Source organism: Lepisosteus oculatus, chromosome 14, assembly GCF_040954835.1.
Source record: "Lepisosteus oculatus isolate fLepOcu1 chromosome 14, fLepOcu1.hap2, whole genome shotgun sequence".
Lineage (NCBI taxonomy): Eukaryota > Metazoa > Chordata > Actinopteri > Semionotiformes > Lepisosteidae > Lepisosteus > Lepisosteus oculatus.
The window spans coordinates 14,005,912-14,032,131 of NC_090709.1; the positions used below are offsets into that span (position 1 = coordinate 14,005,912).

Sequence of the window (26,220 nt, forward strand, 5' to 3'; positions counted from 1 at the left end):
GTTTACAATTGGAGCTTTTATGTTTCGTATGATTTAGTGACTTTTTTTACAACATGTAGAAAAAAACAGCACACCTAAATGACAAAGCCTTAGAACTACAGAGAAAAACAAATTGCGTTTAAAGTAAGGTTAAAGGCTCAAGATAACAGTGCAATATAAACGCAAATGTTTGTCGTCTTTGTGGCACTTACTTTTTGTTGCTTTATCGAATTTCATGCAGTTTATTTCTGACATAAGACATAACAAGCTTGTGTATTTATGAAAAAAAAAGCAGGGCAACAATTTACGTTAAATGCACATATAGTAAATGTATTTTCTCATATAATGGTGTGTTTTTTTGTCTAAAAATCGTTCATGAATGGTTTAACAGACACTTTGCATGATTAAAAAAATATATTTATGAATCTTAATGTTTTATACAATAACGTTTTATTGTGAACATCGGCCCTGTTTATCAATATCACCAGTACAGTTCTGGATTTTATTCTGCCTTCCTACGCACATATGAATTTCCTTTCACTCAACAGCTCGCATGTGTGGTACTGTAGCTTATTAGCGCCAGGGAGAAAAAGAACGTCATTGGCTTTTAAATGATGAACCATTTGCGTTTATACAAAATGACAAAACGTTGTCGCTGACATTTGGACATACTCTGTTTAAACACCTGTTGTTTTCTCTAATATTGGCTCCTGTGCTTCGGACCATTTGTGAGAGGAGAAGACACTGAAAAAGTCGTGAGAAAGTGGATTTTACACCTGTGCCAGTGCTGTAGTGGTATCATACAGACGCCCATACAAATCCATCACAAGCTGGAAGCTCTGGAAGGCAACATAAAAGATTGCTCTGTCCGTTGGTGGATGAGGTATGCTCGTTTTTTTCAATGTAAAATGTAATGTACAAAGATCAAATTTGATTCAAAATCCACGAGAGGAAGGGAAGATATCACTTAAAAAAATAAGAACTGAATATTTGGATCCGGGACCTCATACTTATCAAATTATTAAAATAATACTTATTAAAATATCAGATTGTGTTTCTGCAACATTTCGTGCACAGGACACCGTATTTAACAATAAAAAAACAGTCACAATGAGGGCTTTACACGCAGTCCGGGGTATTTTCCCCTTTTATATTTTTGCCACTTTATATCGAACCTGTTACACTCCCCAAAGTGCAGAGTAGCTTGTAAATAAAAATGTACAATTCACCGCTGGTATAAACAGATGTGGGCCTTGTTTGCCTTTGTAAGCATTTGTTTAAAAAATAAGTTCACAATACGTTAAAAACACAAAAAAACACAAATTTAATCATATAACGATACAAACTCAATACCAAATCATTATGCCAATTAAGTACCTATCCTTTGAAAACAGAGAACACCTTTATATCTACAAAAAAAACGTGACATTTGTGTATACTTTTGAATTACAATGCAGGCAGAGTAGTCCTCTGAATTCAAAGATCAGATTTTGGCCAAAACAAGACAATCAGACGGGAGTTGAATTCGGAACAAGAGCCTCTGCTTCGTGGTTTATTGAGCTTTTGATCAACGTCTGAGTTAAAAAAAATTGCTATTTCAACTCTTTGATTGAAGTACACAAGAAACACATTCCTCCAAGCCTGAGTCAAACCAGCAACCTAAGGATTCTTCATTATTGCCACTACAGTCCTCTGCTCTATCAACTGAGCTATCTGTTTCTGGCACATACTGCCCAATGTTGTGCAATGTTTTGGGTGATTTAAATCACAGTTCGACATCAAGTTTTCGACTCGTTTCCTTAGTCTTGTTTACCTTGAATTTAAGCCACGAACCAGGATTCTACTGTATAAACTTCCAGGGATATTACAAAATGTTTGATGGAGCATCAATCATTCCAGGCGGAAATTGACTCCTTTTTTTTCTCGAGGGATCATATTAAACATTTCATTAGGATCGAGAGGAGGATCGCCATGAGACACAAAACAGTTTCTTTCTGTCTTTCTTAGAAAGTAGCATTTGTGCTACATTAATAATATTTTCGTGGAAATATAGAAGTTGTAATTTTTAAAACTTATATTTGAATCAAAATGTGGTTTTGAGTTAAATATTAGCGTGTTCATGGAATTAGTTTGTGTTTGTCATTACTATATATATAGCCATGATACCAGAATTTGTAGCTGAAGTTTAATACTTGTGTTTTTTATGATGATTAGCCATTTGTTTATTACAATATTGTATAAAATGCATAATTTGAACTATATATTTTTCAGGGGTGAATAATTGTAGTTTCTACACCTATGAGACCTATCTTTGATGTATAATAGACCTTTAACTATATAGGTATAATAGTCCTCTAAATGTTTCCGTATAATAAAACTCCAACCATTTATGTATAATGGACATACTGTATAATCAGAGATGTGTAATTGACGTATAATGATATACGTATATTAAAATTTCATTCTAGACCAATTACGGACCACATTTATACATCTAAGGTATGTGTTTAATCAATGTACTGTACATCAGGAAAATAAAGCATATGCTCAGTAGAGGGGTTGTCATATTTTGTCTGTTAATCAAACATAAACAACAATTATGGACAACCATTTTTTGCCAAGGTTGTGAATATTATAAAAGTCACATTTAAACTTTCTGTAAAATTAAAAAAAACACAGAAATACAAGCGGGCACTGATTTGTGTTCAGGATACTCAAATGTAACAAATCCTGCTCTGGAAATTGTCTCTTCTCCCCTTGTGAGCCACAATCCCACCAAAAGGTCTCTGTTTGGGAGATGTCAAGATGCTGAGCCTGTGCTGTGCTTCAGTGGCAGGTGTAGAAGACACGCTGTTGTACACGGAATGCAAATTGAGCTCCTTGGACATGAAAACTGACAGATGGTTAAACTTTCTCTCAATGAACAGGAGATCCTGTGTCCGAAGTCCTGAGGTGTCTTTCTTCCTGTCTTGTCATACAGAATGTATCATTAAGGACGACCACATATGGCTTGATTTTGTTAAATGCAAGTATTTATTTCCTTTCTTGGAACCACTTGTTTTTCGAGAATTTCTAACAATTTGTGAAATATGAAATAGAAATCTTGCTTATAAGTGCAGAAGAAATACTGCCAGTTGGCAAGAGAACGACACCATTTTTTTTTCTTTAACCAAAAACCTGCATAGGGAGATAAAAATCCAATTGAAAAAATCCACTTGAGAAGTTTTCGTTGGGGAGGATGGTTGTGGAAGGGCAAAAAAATCCATCTGTTCCGTTACGAACGGCGAAGGTCGCAGGTGATTCACTGCTCTTGACTAGGTGGCGCTTGGAAGTGCAGAGTTTATATCCGGCTGAAGAAACTCCTCTTTCTCAGCTCCGCTTCTCTATTGTTTTGAAGTTGCGGCCGCGCTAACGAATGACGTCATTATACTACGCGACCCTGCATGTACTTCAACCACGTGTGGGTGACTGAATAATTTTCTTTAGATAACGAAAGTTGTTGTTTTTCTTTAAAATAACTTCAGGTTCTGAATACGTAACGTCTTGTCGACTGTGTTTATGCTTGAACAGAGCACAGCCCTGACAACAGGATCTGTGAAGAATAAAAAATAAGTTGTTCTGTTTAAACTTCGGAAGTCAGTCTTTGTTTCTGACCGACTCTGAAGAAGGATGGCGGAGTGCTTGTTAAATCTGCAAACCCAGCTTGACTCTTTCATGCACGTTTTGCTAAAATCGATCGTGTATGAAGTGTCAGAAGTTTTTGGAAACAGGATGTCTGACTCCGAGAACGAGTTTCAAGACAAACTCCGCAATATCTCCCAGATCCTGGTGAGACGGGCCGTGTTTAAAATCACACAGTGTGTGGAGGACAGTGTCGGGAGTGAAATGGCGCAACTGAAGAAGGAAAACGAGAGCTTGAAGTGGAGATTGAAGCTGTGGGAGAAGGAGTCGGGAGCAGAAGGATATCAGGGACCGACAGATCATGTTGGATACACGCTTCCCTGTGAAGTGACTGCAGGAATAAAAGAAGAAATGGACACGAAACTAGAGCTGTCAGGTCAGTGTGGTGACTTGTATGTAGTCGGGATCTGTGCGAGTTTAAAAACAGTGTCTTTAACTTCCTCACTGGTGAGAGTATAGTGGAGAGATGCAGAGTGAAGTGGGAAAGACTTGTGTGATGTAGCAACGGGATTCTTTACTGGAAACTAAACTGTTTTGTCTGGTTACGGTAATAAACACCTCGTTCAGATTCAGCAATTGTTTCACTGAATCAGTGAATAAATACAACGTCATTAGGAAAGAAAACGTATAGATATTGATTTTACGTCGTATTGGCTTTTTATATATTTACTGATGAATGTGTATATAACAATAATTTTAATCGGTTTAAGTATTTCAGTCCTCCGGTCCTCCTCTTCTCAATGCAGTCTTAATCTTAATGTACTGTAGTGTCCAGTCGGTCAGTGAGTCTGCATTAACCCCTCTTTCTCTCAGTGCAATGTTAGTGTACTTTAGTGTCCAGTCAGTGTGTCTCTATTAACCTCTCAGTGTCAGTGCAGTGTTAAATGTAGTGTGATATTATTCCAGTAGACTCGCATTTTATACAGCAGTTTCGGTCCTGACAAAGCCTGTATATCCAAAATTGCATATAATCAGAACACCATCCTTAAATGGAGCGGAGGGGCGGAGCAGTGGCTCTGTGGCTAAGGATCTGCACCTGTGGCTGGAAGGTCGCAGGTTCAAATCCAGCGGCCGGCAGAGGAATCCTACTCCATTGGGCCCCTGAGTAAGGCCCTTAACCCCAACTGCTCCAGAGGTGCTGTACAATGGCTGACCCTGCGTTCTGACCCCAAGCCTCTCTCCCTGTCTGCTTGTCTCATGGAGAACAAGCTAGTGTATGTGAAAAGATAAATTCCTAATGCAAGAAATTGTATAGGGCTAATAAAGTAATCTTATCTTAAACAACTCATCTGTCACTGTACTAGCATGTCCATGTATATAGTGTAAATTACAATAAAAACAGTGATACAATTTAACTTTTCTTGTCTTGCTTTTTTTCCTCTTTGTACTTATATTGATGTTCATGCTGCATGATAACTAGTGACTAGTTCCCAAAGAGCACCTCAGCTGCGTGCTGTTAAGACTTGAATTTTTGGGGATTCCCACATCATTTACATTTTTATTTATAGTATTTGATTTTTTTTTCACAGCTGACTGGCTATACATGAATTTGTGTAAAAATACGTAACGTAAAATATGAGTCTGCTGTATTTTAAATCCTTTTCAAGTTATGTGTTCAGAGATGAAGTGTGTTTGAATCTGTGATGTATATCAAGTTCTGAAAATGAGTTTTGAAAAGTTAATTTACTTACTACTGTTGTGTCATACAAATGACAAAGTTCAGGTGTCAGTGAAGCAGAAGTCTCTTTATTTCATATGCATATGGAAGTCTGGCTTCCAACCACCGCACTTAAAAATAAGTAGCTAAAGATGTTCTTTTATACCTTTAAACAAACAAGTTACTATGACGCATTCTAAACAAATGATAAGACAGCAACACATGCCGATTAATTATATCTAAGTTGCAGACTAGACAACAGTTAGTTCTTTTCACATTCTGGTCGTACAGCCAGCTTACCAAATACATGCCCTTTACCTTACTGACCAAGAACAGGCAGCATCTTTAAATATTTGGGCACAAAGCTAACTTCAAGACATTAGACTGCATAGTTTGCAAAATACAAAAAAATACAAAAACAAAAAAATGATATTATCATCTCACTTCCCAGGTCTCTCCCTTATCTCTTCACTGCTAAATAACGTCTTTGCTATCTGAAATTTAAATTTTAAGCTAGTACTTTTTGTGTGGATATTACTTCCTTTTGAGCACTACTCGAAGCTCGTGTTAAAACTCAGGGCTCAATACTTGACCCTTTACTTTTCAGCATTTACATGTGTCCACTTGGTCACCTTTTAAGGTCACATGGCCTCAACTGTCATTTCTATGCTGATGATTTTCACCTAGACGTCCATACCAAACCTGACACTGATGTGGCTTTCTCTATTTTATCGAATTGCATCTCCGACATAAAAAACCTATGTGACTCAGAATTTCCTTCATCTTAACTGTGACAAGACTAGAGTCATGCTTATTGGCACCACCCACAAACTTTGTAAAACCAATGCTCTAGACCTATCCGTAGATAGTTCTGTACTTGAGCTTCAGTCTAAATTGAAAACCCGAGGATGATATTTAACTCAGACCTGACATTGGACCCATATGTGCAGCATATTGTCAAAGCATCTTCCTTTCACATACTATACAGCCACCTTTGAAGGTTTTATATACAGATGCAGCCATTCAAAACGCGTGAGGTACACCATGGTACAACATGGTGGGCGTGTCGCATCAAAACACGGTATGATGCAGTGTAACGTGTCATATGACGTCATATCGGAAAGTATCCGGAATCACCTTGTAAAACTGCTAGGAGGAGCTATTAAAGGTTAACTCTCATGTACAGCATTTGAGCTTTTAAATTTAAACTGTGTATTACAGCATGTTAATCATCAGTCATTAAAAAGTTAGTAAATTTTTTGAATGCAAGATTGTTCAGTTGGGCAAAAGTACACAACACAACCTTTATCATAAATATTTTAATTATGCAGAAATATTTTATGCATCAAAGCCTTTACCGAAGATATCACTAATAGTATTAATGAATGACCTTGGATAAGCTGTAAACTCAAAGTATTACGCTGGTCCACATTATTTGTAACCGTCATTTTAAATGAAAATACTTTTATTTTTTCATCGACAAAAAGTAACACCACAGCATTTCGTTGATCTAACTAACAAGAATGGGACATTAGCTAGACAATATGATAAAGGAATAAATGACTTTTTTGGTTTATTTCTTTAGCACATTTATTTGAACATTTCCATCGATTGTACAAGCACTGAAAAACTGCCAAATCCCTAGTTCGTCGGGCATTTTCTTTTACTATAACAGACATAAAAACTCCCTTGCTTTTAACAGAGCGTTTCATAATTTCTAACAACGAAAATGATTTAAACTGCGACACTTTTATATCAAGAGCTCAAAATATCACAAGGATCCTCAAGAGATCAACAAAGACAACAGAAAAAGATATGTGTATCAGATACTGTACATGAGAATCCAAGCTTTTTTTATCTACGCTAAGAAGTAGTCTTTAAAATTTCTTCATCACACAGTGAAGTCAAAATTCCGGGATGTGCGTATATTAGAAAATATAGGACTTCTTCGAATGTGTGTCAGGCAATCAGACTTTGGGACCAGAATTATCAGTTTTATTAAATGTCTTTTTGATACAATCAGACAAATGCAACATAAATTGTTATCTTTGTCTTTTAAGTATCTTAATAAACTATCAGCATAGCTTTCTCCCCGTTTAGATTTATTTTTCTTGGGATTTTGGGATCAAACGTGGGAAGATTAGATTGTAATCATTTTTATTTTTTAAATACATTTTAGGAAAGTGTAATCTATACTAAAAAGCTGTATTTATTTTATTGATTCCCTCTCGCACTCCAAAACATACTGGTAGGTTAATTGGCTTATGGGAAAACTGGCCCTGGTTATGTGTGTTTGTGTCTGTCTGTCCTGTGATGGACTTGCGCTATGTCCAGGGTGTATTCTGCCTTGTGTCTGTTGCTTACTGGGATAGGCTCCAAATCCTCTGTACTGGATAAAGAGATTAGAAAATGGATGGAAGTAAAGGCACTGTGTGGATGGAACTATACACAGTGTTAGAAACCCACTGTGAGATGGCAGCATCTCACTGAGGCTAAATTATTTTATAGGGCTGGCTTAAGGAAACAGCCTTTCCACCTCTCTTGCACATCAATAGCCATACCTAGTTAGTTATTTCAACAAATCTTAAGATGCTGGCTCTGTGGATCCGCATCAGCTATGTTTGTCCATTCCTTCAATTCATGTGCATCCAACACACAGTTCAATGCTAGCAACTACACAAAATCTAAAATACAATCCTCATTTCAGTATCTATGTAAACATACAGTCTGTTAACTTCATCATCTTCATCAAAAGTATGCCTAACCCCATCAGGTTGTGTTCTTGTTATCAGTGTATTCCTCAACTTTCCTCAAATTATCTTTTTCCTACCAACATCTCTAGTCTTATATCCTGCAATAACTCAGCCAACACTTAACCCCTCAAAAGCTGCATGTGTTAATTTCTTTAAATCACAAATATCATATGTAAATACTGGCCATGTAATACTCTGCATGGTGGAATAATAGTTTATTTTAAAGGGAACTAGAGGAACTAGGAACTAGAGAAATCAAGAAAGCCATTTCTTTCTAGAATTAATAAATGCACATCCTGTTCACTGGGGAAATTAAATCCACACTTTAATATGCATCTTTAATATGTTCAGAATTTGACAGCGAGAATCCTGATCGGGATGCATTACGCCTGTCCTTGCACTGGCTTCCTATCAGGTTTCGAGTCAACTTCAAAATCCTCATCCTCATTCAGTACCTATCTGGCTTATTATCTGTCTACTCCCCACCTTTGTCCGTCTGACTCTGGTCTTCTAGCTGTCCTCAAGAACATCTACATTCTGTGGGTGACAGGACCTTCTCTAGCTGCACCCCAGAGCTCTGGATTTGTATCCCCAGTGATATCAGTCACCTACCCTGAGTGCATTTAAATCTAACCTCAAAACCTTTTTCAGAAGAATTAGTGTCTGTATCTGCTTCATTTTCTAATTGTGGTAGCACTTCTAACTGCTTGTCTTTCTTTTATGTATTTACTTTGTAATCTGTGGTCCTTATAACTGTTTTTACATCTACTGTATTGCTTTATTGCTTTGTCACTCTTCTCATTCGCTCTTTGCTAAATGACTTTTCATACTAATCTGATCAATCTAACTGCTTATTTTCTGTGCTTTCTCTATCCTGTTAGATTTACAATTATTCTGAAATTTTTCTTCTTGAAATGACTCATTTTTAAATACCTTTTTTCACTGTTAATATCTTGCAGCAACTATGCGACAAAATATACACTTAGCTCAACCTGACAGTTCATCCTGCTACCAACATTGAATAAAAAAATCTTTAGATTTCTATATTTGTCTTTATCTAGTGGTTTCATTAGTGACACAGGCTAAACTTTCTTGGAAAAATGTATTTTATGTGTTGCGAAAAACTGACTTGCTTTAACAAAATATATTTACAGATCCTTTCGCCTGGCAATCTACCTGAATGCCCAACTATCTGTGAAGCCCTCCATGAAACCATGTTTGCTATTAATTCATTTGGATCTCACTGACAGAATTGCTATTTTTTATGCGTGCTAAGTTTCTGATTCCTCACTCTGTTTCATGTGTAGAGATGGATAAGACTTTATTGATCCCAAAGGGAAATGGACGTACATGTTCATGAACATGTTTGCATGTTCTTTTGTAATATACACTTTTTGTGATTTTTTTGTATATCTAAGCAAGTGTTCCTGCATCCCTCTTCTGCACTATGTATAGTCATGGCTTTTTTCTGTTTGCTTATTTCAAAGTAACACCTGCTCCATTTCTAAAACTTTTTGCTCTTGTGCATTTTTGTATTTTTTACACCTCTAGCACTTTAACGTCCTGAATTTATATTTGCCTTAATTTGTAGGACGAATTTTAGTTTTAGCCTTAAAAAGCTTCAGTTTTCACTATCTTTTGTTTCTTGTCCTTCAACTGTTATTATTGATCATCGAAGTATTGTACTTGACATGACTTGATTCACCCTTTCCTGAACATCTGTGAGTGGCAGAGATAGTGCTGTCTCTGGTGCGATCTTTTGCAGCTGACATTTCACTGTTTTAAACGAATAAGAAATTAGATTGCTCATAAATCACTTATTCTAAATAAACACAGCGTAATTGCTCTCTGAAAATGTTTTCTTGTTCGTTTTGGAGACCTTGATCGAAACTGATTTTAGATGTCAGAAAGGATTTATTTTCTCTGTGTATTTCTGTGTGCGTATTTCCTACATTGCTTTGTCGAGATTTTAACTTTATATTTAGGCTCAGATTTCAACTATAAATCTCACACTAATTACTAGCGGTAAATACTGATGTTTTGCTCCCTCTTACCACAAAAATCTATATGTATTGTATCTGGGATGACCTAATTTTTGTACGTGTACCTACTGTGATTCGGAAACGGAACGGTTAAAGATGGCGACAAGTCAGGCACCCAGAGGGAGGGGGAGAGGGGGTGCGTCTTCCTGCCTCCATAACTAAAATGCCAAATAGGAGTGGCTTAAGCGATGTACACAGTCATGTAACTGACAGTTTGAGGTAGCCTATCGTATAGATTTCGCTTTGTTGCTGATAGATTAAGCTTTCGAAACTCAGCCCCAAATTCATGTGACTGATTTTTCACCCTGTTTCATTGGTTAAACGCAATGATCACATGCACCACCATGGTAACTGGGATGTGTAGTTTTTAATTCAGTTTGAATTATAACTGTACGTACTGTCTTCATATTTGGCAAGGGCTTTAAAGAGAGGGCGCGCCAAAAATATTCGATGCCGTCGTCCTGGAAGAATTTGACCTCAGAACGTTTGACTAGCCTACTGTATGTTCCTAAATTAATATCATTTATGACCTTCTATCTATATACCTTCTTCTGCTCCTCTTCTTTTTATGCTCAGCTACTAAAATTTCCCTTTAGCGGTAAAATTTCCTATAAATATTCAATACTAAGCGGATTAAAATGTGCACAGTAAAGAGATTAAATGATTAAATCTTTTCACTACCGACTAATGCACCATGAGTGCCCGTTGGTACCGTGCATTTTGAATGGCTGCATCTGTATAATAAAGTTTATTATTATTATTATTATTATTATTATTATTATTATAATAAAGGTCTTGTCTTCTTGTCCTGTGTTTTCAGGCTCAGAGGCCAGTGTTCTCCCTGATGCTGGGGAAAGGGCTCCTCTTGAACAGCAGCACAGTGAGGAGGAGGAGTGGAGCTCCAGTCTGATGCAGGAGACAGAGATCACTGCTGCAGAAGGGAAAGAGACACTCAGTGAGCAGCAGACAGAGAGCAGACAGAGTGTGGAGGATCTGGACTCTGTGCCCATGATGAAGACGGAGCCTGAGAGTGGGACACCTGGACTCTTAGTATGTGATGCTTTTACAGAGAAGATTAATAATCAGGACACGAACAATATGTCACAAGGTTGTAATGAACTTTACTGTGTCTCTGTACAAGAGCTCAAAGAAGAACTGAGTGAGTTTAATCTTACAGATAAGGACATGGAGCCCCAGTTGATTGACCCCGCAGAGCTGAAGAAGGAGCCCCAGGTGATTCAGACTGCTGAGCTGCACACTGAAGGACACGATGGAGAAAACAAATCTCAGTTTCAGAACAGAGAGCAAAATCATTCCATGAAGGATTTGCAGAATAAGAAACCCCAGCATGATCAGACAATGAGGAAGAATCACTCAAAGCCTTGCTCAGATGGAGTGGACAAACTGCCATTACAACACAGGGATGAGCAGCCTTTTTGTCAGTCTAGAATTTCAAAAAACCTTCGCTCAGGAGAGAAATCTTTCACTTGCCGTCAGTGTGGGAAGAGTTTTAGTCAGTCACACAACTTAAAAAGACACCAGGGTATTCACACAGGAGAGAGACCATTCAGCTGCAATCAGTGTGAGAAGAGTTTTAGAGACTCAAGTGCCTTAATAGTCCACCAGCGCATTCACACAGGAGAGAGACCATTCAGCTGCAGTCAGTGTGGGAAGAGTTTTAGTCAGTCAAGAACCTTAATAGTCCACCAGGGCATTCACACAGGAGATAAATTATTCAGCTGCTGTCAGTGTGGGAAGCATTTTAGTCAGTCACACTACTTAAAAAGACACCAGCGTATTCACACAGGAGAGAGACCATTCAGTTGCAGTCAGTGTGGGAAGAGTTTTAGAGTCTCAAGTGCCTTATTAGCCCACAATCGCACTCACACTGGAGAGAGACTGTTCAGCTGCAGTCAGTGTGGGAAGAGTTTTAGTAAATCAAGTAACTTAAGAGCCCACCAGCGCACTCACACAGGAGAGAAACCATTCAGCTGCAGTCAGTGTGGGAAGAGTTTTAGTCAATCACATGACTTAAAAAGGCACCAGCTTGTTCACACAGGAGAGAGACCGTTCAGCTGCAGTCAGTGTGGGAAATGTTTTAGTCTTTCAAGTAACTTAAGAGCCCATCAGCGCATTCACACAGGAGAGAGGCAATAGAAAACACTAGGGAGGAGATCACACACCTATCTACATCAGTGGAACTGCAGTGGAGAGGGTCAGCAGTTTCAAGATCCTGGGAGTTAACATCTCAGAGGACTTAACCTGGACCCACCACACTAAAACCATGGTCAAAACAGCACGGCAGCGCCTATTCTTTCTCCGTAGGCTAAAGAGGTTTGGCATGCCATCACATATCCAGGCCAACGTCTACAGGTGCACTATTGAGAGCATCCTGACTGGTTGCATCACTGCCTGGTATGGGAACTGCTCCGCCCGGGATCACAAAGTACTGCAGAGGGTGGTGAAGTCAGCACAGCTCATCACCGGCTGTGAGCTACAAAACATCCAGGATATCTACTCAGTTAGATGTCTGAAGAAGGCCAGGTCCGTTCTCAAGGACCGCAGTCATCGCAGTCACAAACTATTTTCCCTCCTACCATCCGGTTAACGGTACCAAAGTATTCGGTCCAAGTCCAACAGACTACGGAACAGCTTCTACCTCCAGGCAATCAGACTGCTAAATAGCCAACCTCCAGCTCCTTTAGCAAATCACCTGTAATGGCTACATGGACACACAGTTTTCACTGTATTCAGCATAACTGCACTACTTGTATATATTGCATACACCATGGACACATAGCAGCTCTACTCATATTGAGTTTTATTAAATTTCTATTACATCTGTTATTATGTAACCTTATTTTCATAATCTCAATTTTGTGATTTTTGTGTTTTTGTGATTTCTGTGATTCTTGTGATTTTTGTGAGCTTGCAGAAAAGACATTTCATTGCCAGCAACTACTGCTGCATGCTCTGTTGTTGTGCATTTGATAAATAAACTTTGAAAATAAATTGTTGCAGTCAGCGTGGGAAGAGTTTTAGTGACTGAATCACCTTAAGACACCACCAGCGCATAAGATAAGATCACTTTCTCACATTAGGATTTTGTCTTCTCACAACACTCTCACTATGAGGCCCACAGATAGGAAGAGAAGCTAGGGGTCAGCATCTCTGGTGTAGTTGTGGTTAAGGCCCTTGCTCAGGGGCCTACCAGCATAGGATTTCTCTGCCAGCTGTGGGATTTGAACCAGCAACTTTCCACCCACAGATATACACCAGAGAGGGACCTTCCAGCTGCAGTCAGTGTGGAAAGGGTTTTATCCAGTCAGGTGACTTAAAAATACACCGCTTTAGTCACCACTTTAGTTTTTGATTTAATCATAGTCTTAGTCAAGTCAACTGAAATGTCTATTAGTTGAAGTAGGTAACTGCGTCAGCATGTGACATCTGTTAAAGGTTCCTCAGCTGACACTTTGTGTTTTCTTCTCTTTTCAGCATGGAACAAACCTGTACTTGTTCCTAAAATGTCTATTAGTTACTTTGTAGTCACCCACTTTTGATTTAGTCTAGTCAACTAAATGTTGACTATAATTACTCTTACTTATGGTTGATTAGAACAGAATTGGTTCTAGTCATGCAGTTTACTTTATGTGTATAATAACATGTATAAAGATTTACATGTTAGGATGAGCGATTATATGAGCAATTACATTAGGATGAGCGATCCCTCCTCAGCAAAGGGCTCAGTTTTGTACCAGTTCCAAGGAAGCTGGACATCCCCCAGACCAATGTCGACCTTAACCGCTTTTACCGCAGGATCCGTCTCAGAGCACATTTTGCTGACAATTCCTCTTCACAGGCAGCTGATAACAACCCGGTTATTGATGTCATTAACAACATTAATCCCAAACAGAGCTGTTGGACTCCCTCCTCTGGCCGTTTTCCACCAGTTGATTATTTCATCAACCAATGCACTAATCAATCTCCCAAGGCACTCTCTATACCCAGTAAACATAGGTCTAACCTCACCCAAGGAGAAAATCAGGCGCTCCAGTCTCTCCGCAACAGGGATGATATCGTCATCAAACCAGCAGACAAAGGAGGTGCTGTTGTGGTGTGGCATAAGGATCTGTATGTCTTTGAAGCCTAAACAACTAACTGACACTAACTGACACTTCTGCCTACCTCCCTCTCCAACAGGACCCTACCACTGACTACCAAAAGGAAGTGGTATCCACCATTTCCCTTCTTATCAGCGGTAACGAGCTCTCCCAGGAGGCGAACCGGCTCATCATGGAACATCCACAGGTATCTCAATTTTACCTCCTCCCCAAAATCCACAAACCGGACACCCCTGGACGGCCCATCGTATCAGCATGTAACTGTCCAACTACTTACATCTCAGCCTTTCTCGACAGCCTCATGAGACCGCTGGTTGAAGATCTTCCCTCGTACATCAAAGACACCAACCACGCGCTCCAACTTTTCAATGATTTCCAATTTCAGGGTACCGAATGCCACATTTTTACCATGGACATCACATCTCTGTACACCGTCATTCCCCATAATGATGGCCTTACAGCCCTCAAGCACACGCTGGACAAACGCACAGTGCTTGATCCACCCACCCACACCCTGGTACGCCTTGCAGAATTGGTCCTCACACTGAACGCATTCTCTTTCAATAATCTTTATTACTAAAAGGTCAGTGGAGTTGCCATTGGCACCAGAATGGGACCCAGCTATGCCAACATTTTTGTCGGCTGGGTAGAAGAACGCTTCTTCGCTTCCTACACTGGCTATGTCCCTGACTTCTATAAACGATATATTGATGACTGCGTTGGTGCCGCCACATGCTCCAATGATCAGCTTGAGTTCTTCCTGCACCATTTCACCAACTTCCACCCGTCCCTCAAATATACGGTTAACATATCTTCCACCACTCTTCCGTTTCTAGACATCCACTTGTCTATCAACTACCCCCATAGACATCCACTTGTCTACCAACTGTCCACTCGAAGCCCTCGAAATGTACTCATTTTTCATCAACAGAGAATACCCCAGCAGTGTGATTGACAGGGCCCTTGCCCGAGCCAAAAACACCCCCCGGACCATCAACCTGATCAGGAACTCTCGCCGTAACAACCGCATTCCTTTCGTGCTTCCTTACCACCCTAACACACTTCCTATCCCCAGGACCATTAACCACAACTTTTCCATCCTACAGAATGATCCCTCCATTGGGGCCCTCTTTTCTGATCGCCCTATCATCTCATATCCGCCGACCACCTAATCTGCGTAACCTCCTTGTTCACAGCTCCCTTGACCGCCCTCAACAACCATCCACACCAGGCACTTTCCGTTGCAACAGAGCTCGCTGTATCACTTGCAAGTACACAGCCACCACCACACTCATTCAAGGCCCCTCAGGACAATTCCGGATCACCCAGACAGCATCTTGTACCTCCAGCAACCTTATTTACTGTATCTCTTGCAGTAAATGCCCAGCCATCTACATTGGAGAAACAGGAAGGAGACTCGGAGACCGCTTCAGAGAACACGTCAGGGCTGTGAAGATTAAAGATCTCTCCAAGCCCATTGTTTCTCATTTCACCTCTGACGGCCACGACCACTCTAATCTCTCCGTCTGTGTTCTCAAAGACGGTTTTCCGAACTCATACATCAGAAAGACCACCGAAACTAAAATTATTCTGCAGCTAGGATCACACATTCTCCCTTCCCTTAACGACAGACTACTGTTCTTTTAAATTTTCTCCATTCATTGGAAGTTTCATTTCACACCTCTCTGCACCCATTCTGACTTCACACCTCTTGATTGGCCTCTCTTTCTGTCCCCTGCTCCCGCCTCTCACTCCTCCTCCCTCCCAACCTTTGTTCTCCCGCTACTTTACCTTTGCCTACTGCCCTGTCTCTCTCACACCTGAAGAAGGCTCCACGGCCGAAACATTGTGTTCTCTTTCTTCTTTTTTTCAGCATGGAATAAACCTATAACTTGTTCCTTTTTTAATCAAAATAATATTAAGACCTGTATGTATTCAAATAGTATTATCATTATTTATACTTACGCATCAAAAGACGATTGCTGAGAAAAACCTGACAGTATTTAACCTAAATGGCAAACAACAAATATCAGCAATGCATTGTGGTATATAACCAGAAAAGATGCTGTGTTAGATGTGTTTTCAATTTCAATTATATATGCATTTATTAACGTTGTCAATATTATTACGGTTGCAATTTAACCATGGTGAGAATCCCTGCCTGTCATACAGGAGAGTGGGGTTTGATTCCCGACAGGGAGCTAAGGAGCTTTTTCTATGACCTGTTTACAATTTAAACTGTAGTGTGAGACACCTTTCTTCTACAGAAATCTATTTTTTTTAAAGGAGATGAATTAGTTATAACAACACAAAACATCAAAGTGAAGTTGGTTTTCAGCAACTCCTTGGCTACATGGGAATTTTGTTTTTTTGACAGTAGGGTCATTTGCAAAATTAAACAAGGAATTGATTCACTCCTGTGGAATACTGTATAAAATGGAAGACAGGTTTGATATGGAAACAACTACACACATTTTAGTTTTTTTTTCCAATTGTACTCCCATCAAAGTGACATAAGAAAAGTCATTGTCAGAAGTGGGATATGAAAACAAGCCACCAGGGGAGACGGCTGTAATAACGTCACCAGAAATATATTGAAAACAAATGGGCTGTCACTAAGGAAATTCATAGAGAAATACAGGTCCCACCATAAAACACCATAAGGAGTGCAAAACATGTTAAGTTATTTCTGTACTTCATCAGTGTTGGTAAAAGAGGGACTCAAGGACACAAAGACTCTAGTTTGGGATTCAGGCTGAGAAAGGGAAGTGTGACTTTGGACACAGGGCATTGCAGAGAGGAACAAATGGCGCAACGAAACAAAATGCCAAAACCCCAGATTGAACCAGGGACCTTTAGAGCATCAGTCTAAGGCTTTCTCAGCTGAGCTATTTCAACCTCTGTGTATGATCCAACCTCTGCTGTCTGCAGTAGCCTCCCAAAGTTCCAGCATGAGTGCACGAAGAGGAGTGGTAGAGTGTTACTGCAATGTCATTCAGAAGGGTAGTGATCCAGCTCAGCTCTCTGAGGTTTGGTAGATACATCTTCTTCATGAGTAATGTAGGATCAACGTCTTCAGGCTGGAGGAAGGGCTTGCATTTTGGCAGTAGTAACTGACTGAGTAGTGACTTCTAGGACCTGGTCTTATCAGGTTGCTTTGCCACGTTTGTCAGTTCTGCTGAAAAGACCTGTCTCTAGGAAATTTAGGAAGCAGAAGAGTGACTATGTGAAAGGTGACATGATCTGCTGGCTGTTTGATGTGATCATGAATGACACAGGAAATTCGAATTCTTGCAATAAAACAAAACAAGATCCATAAAACACTGGCGGGAGTGCAAAATGTGAGAAGATAAAAAGACACCTGTTTCTGCCCAATTTCAAACAGGGGATCTTGCACATGTGTGATGAACGTGATAATCACAATATTACAGAAATGACAGCAGCATTGAACATGGCGAGACGTAAAAGATTGTTAATTCCCTTCAAATACTCACAGTGTGTTTATTCTGCTGTATTAATTTACTGTGATCATCCGGCAGTAACAAACCTGTTATCTACACACTGCTCCCAGGTGACTCCACATTCTACAGCTCTCTAGCAAAAGAGGAAGTCAGACTACAGAAATGGAGAAAATCTCCTCTTCAGAATGTGGAAATATATTCCTGAGAGAAGTCGTTTCTTGAAGTTCAACACTCTCTGCAAGTCACCCATTCCCACCTTGCGCAGTGCAGTGGTTATCACATTCTCTTAACACACCAAAGGGTTTCAGTTTGAAAGCGGGCGAAAACAAGTGATCACTTTTTGCACATTTGTCACTGCTGAGGTTGCTTTATGGGTCTATTTTCTATACTGTGCTGATCAATTGGAAATCAAATGGCAAAAAAGACCCATTCCCACACCTAAGGTCAAATATTAGGAATCAAAACTGCTCGATTGTATGGAAGCACACAGCTTTATTAAGATGTCCAAGTGCAAGATCTTTTTATTCATAGAAGACCCTATTTATGTTATATGAGAAATATTAATATTAATACAGAATCTTTTTTCACCAAATAAATGGGCTTCCTGACTTCAGAAAGCCTTCTAGACAAATACTAAAAGAGCAAAAATTCCATTTGGTCAAAGAAATGAAAACACATACCCTACCAAACCGTGAGTACAGGCCATTCAGGGTGATAATACAGAAACATTTATAATTCAACAAATAAAACCTATCAACTGGTAATCACCACTTATCATAAAAAATAAGTAGCAATACACAGTAGGGGACTCTTGAGTGCAAGTTAAATCCATGCAAGAAGGGGGTTTAGTGTTGTATTTCCAAATCAGATATGCAAATGAGAGATCTGGCCCAGCCAATCTCAAAGCTCCCTTGGTCTGGAATGGAGCTGCTCCCCTCTTCTAGTTATTCACACTGGAGTTAGGTTACATATTAGCACATTTCATCTAACAGTTGCTCCAGAAACAAAAACGTAAACAAATGACCTGGAATGTGACCACACCTATTAGAATGTAGTTCAACAGATAACTTGTAAACCTTGTCATAAGATTTTTTTTGTTCTACAAAATATACTTTATTCCGCAAAAAAAAACATCTCAAAAGGAACATCTCACACATATTAACACTCCATGTAATAAAAAACAACGGCGGAACGGAGATTGATTGTCCGTTATCAATCTTTGCAAGTGGGGGCGAATTTGCGCAATTAACAGAGTCCCTCCAAACCTAGCACTTGCTATTGTCCTTTAATCCCTGTATAGGGCCCAAAGTCCTTTCCAGCGCTCCCTCGCCGTGGGGAAACCCCATTTGGCGACTAGGCGCTTTGTCCTCCTCCTGAGGTCCGATGGGCTCCCGCAGCGCCCGACAGAGGTTGCAGTAGAAGATGCAGTCGAGTTTCATGGGGAAATGTGGGACATCTCGACCCCCTTCCTCGACCGGCTGACACATCCGTGATGTACTAATACTTGCCGCCCCAGACGAAGCCGAAGATCATCCCTTGCAGCGCTCGTCTGAGTCTGGCCGGCAGCGTGTACACCACCGCCAGGTAAACCAAAGCCGGCAGGATGTCTGCTTTCAACACCATCACTTTCCCTGTGTAGGACAGCGACCGCGTTTTCCACAGACCCAGCTTCGCGTTCACCTTGGCGATCCTCTTGGTCTAGTTGTTGGTCTCGTTGTCCTGGCTCTGGAAGGAAACCCCCAGTATTTTGAGGGGCTCCGTGCAGAGCACGAGACCCTCCGGCGCCGTCGTCCTGTACTTCCAGGGCCCGAAGAACTTCAGTTTGCTCTTTCGGCAGTTGAGTTTCGACCCCAAGGCTCTGGAGTATTGCTCCATGACCTGCAGGGCCCTCCTCAACCCCCTGTCCGACCTCAGGAACAGCGTCGTGTCGTCGGCGTACTGGGAGATCTTCTGGGTTTCCCCCACGCCTCCCGGTATCTCCAGGGTCCCGTCACACCGTCTCTGCTAAGGGCTCTTGAAGAGCAGGGAGATGATGCCCTCCCTCATGGTGTCTCCGAGTTTCACCCGGCGGAAGATCTCCTGCGCCACTTCCACCAGATCTGCCGCCAGGGTGTCCCAGAAGCAGGTGTAGAATTCCTTGGGGATTCCGTCCGGCCCTGGCACCTTGCCATTCTCCATGGACAAGAGCGCCGCCTTCAGCTCCTCGGCCGCGATCGGACCCTCCAAGTCCTCCCTCACCTCCTCAGGTACTCGTGCCTTCAGCTCCTCCAGAAAAGCATCGCCTGCCTCCACCTCCGTCTGCTTTTCTGAAAAGAGCTCCGTGTAGAAAGCGGTGGCCGCTTCTACCTTGTCGCTCTCGTCCAGCACTTCCTCTCCATCTCCCCGTCTCAGGCCTTGGATCACCCTCTTTTTCTGGGCTCCTCGGACCTGATTGAGTTTGCGGAGCCTCTCCTTCAGGTCCCGTTCCCGGGCTGAATTGAAGGCTCCTCCCCCGTTAGCCGAGCTGTACTCCTCCTCTAGTTGTCTCTGGAGTCGTGCAGCTTCCTTCCTCTCCCTGGCCGCCTTCCGTCTGCAGTACGTCTGCGCCAGGGTTCGGGTCCTGTCTTTCACTGACTCCCACCATTCCACCACGGAGCTGTAGCCGTCTCTCAGATCGCCCCAGCTCGCGTAGTCTTTCCGGAACAGTGCCCTGAAGTCGTCTTCCTCCAGTATCTCCCGGTTCAGCTTCCAGTACCCACGACCGAATGCCGGCAGGCTGGTGTTAGCCACCACCGTCAAGCGCTCGTGGTCGGAATACCACGCCGGGGACACCGTCGCCGACTCCAGGGAGCAGGTCGTGTGCAGGAAGATGTAGTCCAGGCGGCTGCACACTCCCCAGGAGTTTTTCCAGGTTGTTCCGGCGTCGTTAGGGCGACACCGTCTGAAGCCGTCTACTAGGGAGAACTGCTTAAGTAGCGACTCCAGCTCTGCCGAGCTAGCGTCGCTCCCCTTCTCCCGGTCGACGTTGAAGTCCCCGCCAAGCACCACCTGTCTGTTGGTGGTGCAGCAGCTGGCCAGGTCAGCAAACACTTCCTTCAGGATAGAGGGTTCTGTTGGAGCATAGACGTTAATTGCTCTCAACTTCTGCCCCCTCCAGTCGATGTGTGCGACCAGGATCCGGCCCTGCACCACCGGGAAGGAGGAAACCAGCGTCATCTCTGGGTTTCCGAGGAGGATTCCCACTCCGGAAGAGTGGACCCCTCCTACACTCCAGCATGATTCTCCCTTCATCCATTCCCTGGTGAATGTCAGCTTGTCGCTTTCATCCTTCAGGTGGACCTCCTGTAAGAAACAAACTGAGAGGCCAGATCATGAAAGACTCCCCGTCTTTTCAACGGGTCTATTAGCCCTCTCACGTTAGTTGTTAGAAAGGTAAGTTTCACAATCATGATTAAACAAGTGAAAGTTGAACCTCCTCTCTTTGTGCTTACAGTGGAAAACTTGGGAGTCTACATCTGGGCACTGTTTAGCCTAGATGTAACTCCTCTCGTTCGGGTCCTGGGGGGAATATGCTGGGCTCCCTCCAGGTCTCGCTGGGGACTGAAAGGTAAACATGCTGGACAGGTCCAGCCCTACCATCAGTCCCGGCTCCAGGGCGGCTTCAAAGTAATCCTCGTCTTCCTCGAGGATACTCTCCGCCACCGCTTCGGGAAGGCTTTTTTCTTCCCTTTCTCCAGGAGTTTCGGGGACCTCCAGTTGCTCCTGGGCCTTGGGGGAGGGGGGCTCCACTTCCTGGGCTGCCTCTTCCTGTTGTTCCTGGGCCCTGGGGGGAGGGGGTTCCGACATCCTGGGCTGCCTCTTCCTGTTGTCCCTGGGCCTCGGGGGAGGGGGTTACCTCTTCCTGGGCTGCCTCCTCCTGTTGTCCGTGGGACTCGGGGGAGGGGGGTTCTGTTTCCTGGGCTGTCACTTCCTGTCGTCTTTGGGCCTTGGGGGGGAGGGTTTCCATTTCCTGGGCTGCCTCCTCCGGTTGTTACTGGGCCTCGGGGGAAGAAAGTTCCGTTTCCTCTAGGACGAGGAAACGGTTCTCCCTTACCACTCTTTTCTTTTGTCCTTCCGAAGGTGGATCCGCCCTGCATCTCTTCTCCCGCTTTCTCTTTCCCTTCTTGCTGGGAGTTATTAGGGCCCTTTCTCCGGTCGGCCATTTTGTCCGTCATCCTGGCAGCCATCTTGTGGCACTGGTGCAGCTGGGGGTGTGGCCTCGGCAGTTTCGGTTCTCTGCGGGGGAGGTGCGGGTTCTTTGTTCTCACCTCTCTCCCTTTGTCTTGAGACCGGTTTCTGCCCGCCGGCTTCCACCACCTGCGCAAATGAAGGTTTGCTTACCTTGCATTGGTGAAGGAGGTGCCCCTCTTTGTTACAGTTGTGACATCTGACGATGTCACACGTGTTCTCCTTGTGGCATCCTGGGGTAGTAAAGGTACCCCCTGTCGGCTCCGATGTTGAAGTGGGCCGGGGGGTGCTGGAAACCGTCGACGCCCTCTGGGTCCTCTTTCAGGAGGACTCGGTACTGGCGTTTGCCGTACCAGACGCCGCAACTGTCCCTGATCTCCGTCGGTTTGCCCACCACAGTTACATACCTCCCTAGGTACGCTGTTACCAGTTCCATTGGTTCATAGGGGTTGTATGTGAGGACTGTGATGGTCCTCTGGTTTGTCTTCCTCATAGGCTCCGGCCTGAAATCAGAGAAACCGGGGTGCTTACCTTTTTCTCTGATCATTTTCGTTGCCTTTTCATATGAGGCGTCTGTGGCCATGTAGGTCTCCATGTATCTCTCTGCCTTGTTGTCTTGCAGGCAGTAGAGATCTCCGGCCACCAACTGCAGGATCCCTCTCAGGAAGGTAATGAAAAAGGATTTCGCAGTTGGCATCGTCTCTGTTTTCTTGGTCCAGTGGAACCGGATCAGTGTCTTCTTGTCTGCCATCTGGAAAGGAGAAAAAAGAAAAAAGGAGAGAAAGAGAGAGAGCAAGGTCCTGTGGAGAGGAGGGTTTAGCTGCTAAAGGAGCAGCGAGGGAGCCCTGGCCTTTGTCCTTGTGGGCAAAGCCCAGCTAGGTGCAGGCGCAGGAGGAGAGAGAGAGAGGGAGCGGATAAAGCTTCCGAGTCTCCAGGAAGAAACTAAGAACTGTGGGCAGGCCACGAGTACCTACTCCCCGCCAAGAGGCCAAGGAGGCAGAGAGAGAGAGAAGAAGCGGATAGCGCTTCCGAGTCTCGAGGAAGAAAGCAAGCACTGCGGGCAGGCCACTAGTACCTACTCCCAGCCAAGAGGCCAAGGAGGCGGAGCAAGAGAAAGGGGGAGGGGAGAGGAGAGAGCAGAGAGAGAGAACGTTGCTGCCGGATCCCACCCAGCTCAGCTGCTGCTTGGCCTTAACCCCCTAGGCTCAACCTCGGGCGATACCAGCTCAAGCACTCTTCAGGATCTTCGATCGCCTTCTAGAACTTTGGAAAGACAGGAACTGCGGGCATGCCACTTGAACTTGATCTTAGCCAAAAGGCCGATAAAATTGGATTCCAGCTCACTGGCCCTGCAAAACTTAGTTCAAGACTTTAAACTCTCAGACACATATAGATGTATATATCCCACAACGGCAGGATATACATGGTCAGGGAGGAATAGCAGCTCCAGAACTGACTATTGCTTTGCCTCAGAGAGAGTGAAAGTTGTTGGGGTCACTCTTCAGCCTGTCTTCTTCTCAGATCATCAAGCTTTAGGGTGTAGAGTGGAACTCCAGGGCGGGACTTTCTTTGGCCCAGGCCTCTGGAAACTCAACACAAAGCTGCTAGAGAATGACGGGGTAGTATCCTGCTACAAGGAGAGACTATCACAGTGGCTGTCCTTGCAGTGTCTGTATGGGTCAGTAGGAGGATGGTGGGAGGAGGTGAAGGTGAGGACGAGGGTCTTTTTCATGGCTAAGGGAAGGAAGGCTGCCAGACGGAGAGGAGTGTTAGCCAGGAAACAGAGGCAGCTGCAGCGTCTCTACACGATGCTGCACAGTGGCTTCGATGTACTCGAGGATATCACCCTTTTAAAAAAGGATGTCTGGAGCATAGCGGAAGAAAGTAGTCGAGGAGTGCTGTTAAGAAGCTGAGTGCAGTTCTTGGAAGAAAATGAGAAGTGTACTCGCTTCTTTTTCAGGAAAGTGGTAGGCTCCAAGTCTGTCATGGAAAGTGTAGTTGATGAGGAGGGAAGAGAGAGTACAGAGCTGAGTGCTATCCTCTCCTGCATTGAGGCCATCTTGTCACGGACGTCCAAGGGGCCTAACCGTAGGTAGCAGGAGGGCGGAAAAAGACCCATATGCGTAGCGGCGAGACGGGAAAAAGGCCCGGGCTCATTAGTGCAAATAGTTCAGGAATGCCGTATAGAAACCTGTGGCCTCAGGGAGCGGATGTGGGGCGCCCTGGTGCTAGGCGGGTCTCAGGACATCGAAACGTCAGTGCTGAGCGAGGACAGAGTGCAAGACCCGGAAATATTTAGCCAAAGGGAAAGAGAGGGACAGGAAAGACAGCAGACCAGAAACAAGGGACAGGACAGAGAAGGACCGCCCTCTGGCTGCATAGGGCGTGACACTTCTACACAAGACTGTACAGCTCTACAGAGGTAAAGGATGAAGAAATTCATTTTTTTACCTCAAAGCTAGAAAACATTTTGAGTGAAGAAGATAGGGAAGTACTTGAGGAGGATTTGACAGTAGAAGAGCTGAGAGGCTATTTAGAGCTTACAGAAGGGGAAAACTCCGGGTACTGACAGGCTCCCTAGAGGGGCGTCTGCTTTTACTACTTGCATGAATGAAGGCAAAAAAAAGCCAATCGATGTGAACGAACGGCGCTTTACAGAGGAGTACTGCCTGACTGGATCGTTGATGAACGACAGAGGCCACTCCGACCTCTTCTCGGTTTTCTTCAGTGACTTACTAAGGATCTTCTTCACATTCACCCATGCAGGGGAAGCCAGTTACACCAAAGCAAACGCAGGAAAGTGCAATTCAAGCAGAGACCAGGAGGGACTTGTTTACACCGAGAGTGGTCGGAGAATGGAACAATGCGCCCAACCCTGTTGCTGGAGCCGATTCTTGATGAGATCTTGGGCTCACTAAGAGGCCCCCGCTGGATGCTAATCTTTCTGTTGTTCTTGCAGTTCCTGCGCTGCTTTTGAGCCGACAGAGCTCGTCCTGGTCTGTCGGCACAGCCCAATTGCAAATGATCGGCTCCGCGTACAGAAGGAACGTGCGTTTGGTACAAGAGTGCATGAAGGCACCGGAAACACATTGGGAACAAATGACCGGTCGCTCAAGACCTCTGTGAAGTACAGGAGCGTGCAAAACAAGGCTGTTTCCACCCGGTCTCGAACCGGGAACCTTGCGCGTGTTAGGCGAACGTGATAGCCGCTACACTACGGAAACCTGCAGGGACCGCTGCTGGTGTCTCACTTGCGTTTCGGGCTGAGAAAGGGACGCGTCACTTTAGGCAGGGGGCGCTGGAGAGAGGAACAAAGGGCGTGATGAAACAAAATGCCGAAACCCGGGATCGAACCAGGGACCTTTGGATCTTCAGTCTAACGCTCTCCCAACTGAGCTATTTCGGCGGTGCGCAGAGCCCATAGCCACCTGCTCCAGCCTTCCTGTGTTGTGGCATGAGCGCACCAAGAGGAGCGGGAGAGTGTTGCAGGAACGTCACTCAGAAGGAAAGCCACCCAGGTGCGCCCTCTGAGCTCTGTCCAGCGCATCTTCCTCGCATGGACTCCTGCCTGTGACGGGCAGGAAACAATTAGCAAGAAAGGAACGACACCCCATGGGTGTCTCATGACCACACCTTAGGTTGTGACACGTGCAGGTGTGAGGGGTTGCCGGGCTACTTTGGAGCAGAGCTCGGGCGGAGGGGGGGCGGGAAAGCAGACAAAGAGGTGACACCTCAAGGTCTGCACGATCACAGCTCTCTGCCGCCCCAGGCTTCCGCTCGATAAGCTACTGGACACACCCGCCCCTCCTCACACAGACCATGGAAAAGCCCCCGAGTGGGAGGGCTCTCTCTTCCTCCCAGGAGCTCTTTGACACGACGCACAGACATAGCGCGGGGAGCTGCCGCCTGCAAACACGGCTCCAGGCAGGACTCCACTCCGCAGGAGCCGCAGAGCAGGGGAGATGGGGGCAGCTTAGCTCCTGTGCAGAGACCTGAGCTGTTGTTGCTGCGGACGCTGTCTTTTCTGCACTCGGGGTAGGAGTGAATGTTGAGTTGCCCTTAGAAATGAAGCAGAGCACTTCAACGGCACGGGTGTGTGTGTGTGCGCCCTGGTGATTCTGGGAGACAGATCGAACCTGGGCTAAAAGAGAGGGGGCTTAGCCCTCTTCCATTTGCTAGTTCAAAGTTGTACAACCCATTTGTATCTGCTAGGCGGCGCAGTCGTCGTCCACAAAGAAGACTTTGAAAAGCGTCAAAGGCAAGTCATTCCGAGTTGGTCGTTTGTGTTTTCCGTTCAGACGCGAAATGCTGAAATGATCT

At 43.9% G+C, this 26,220-nt stretch overlaps 1 protein-coding gene and 3 non-coding genes across 4 annotated transcripts in view; 1 reads left to right on the plus strand and 3 right to left on the minus strand.

The window, feature by feature from the left end:
* Positions 1-13,124, plus strand: part of LOC138242764 (zinc finger protein 271-like) — a 1,399,044-nt gene extending 1,385,920 nt beyond the window's left edge. The window contains exons 1-2 of the mRNA XM_069198320.1: positions 3,418-4,036; positions 10,933-13,124. Coding sequence (XP_069054421.1) covers positions 3,649-4,036; positions 10,933-12,269 — 1,725 coding nt within the window. The 5' untranslated portion in view covers positions 3,418-3,648 and the 3' untranslated portion in view covers positions 12,270-13,124. Of the gene's footprint in view, positions 4,037-10,932 lie in introns of the transcript that reaches the window.
* A 5,165-nt stretch (positions 13,125-18,289) lies between these two features.
* LOC138243727 (U7 small nuclear RNA) lies at positions 18,290-18,347 on the minus strand. Its single transcript, XR_011192345.1, has one exon. It is a non-coding gene; the product is annotated as a U7 small nuclear RNA (small nuclear RNA).
* Positions 18,348-25,051: 6,704 nt separating this feature from the next.
* Positions 25,052-25,124, minus strand: trnav-aac (transfer RNA valine (anticodon AAC)). Its single transcript has one exon. It is a non-coding gene; the product is annotated as a tRNA-Val (tRNA).
* Positions 25,125-25,233: 109 nt separating this feature from the next.
* Positions 25,234-25,306, minus strand: trnaf-gaa (transfer RNA phenylalanine (anticodon GAA)). The gene has a single exon. It is a non-coding gene; the product is annotated as a tRNA-Phe (tRNA).
* Positions 25,307-26,220: the final 914 nt, after the last annotated feature.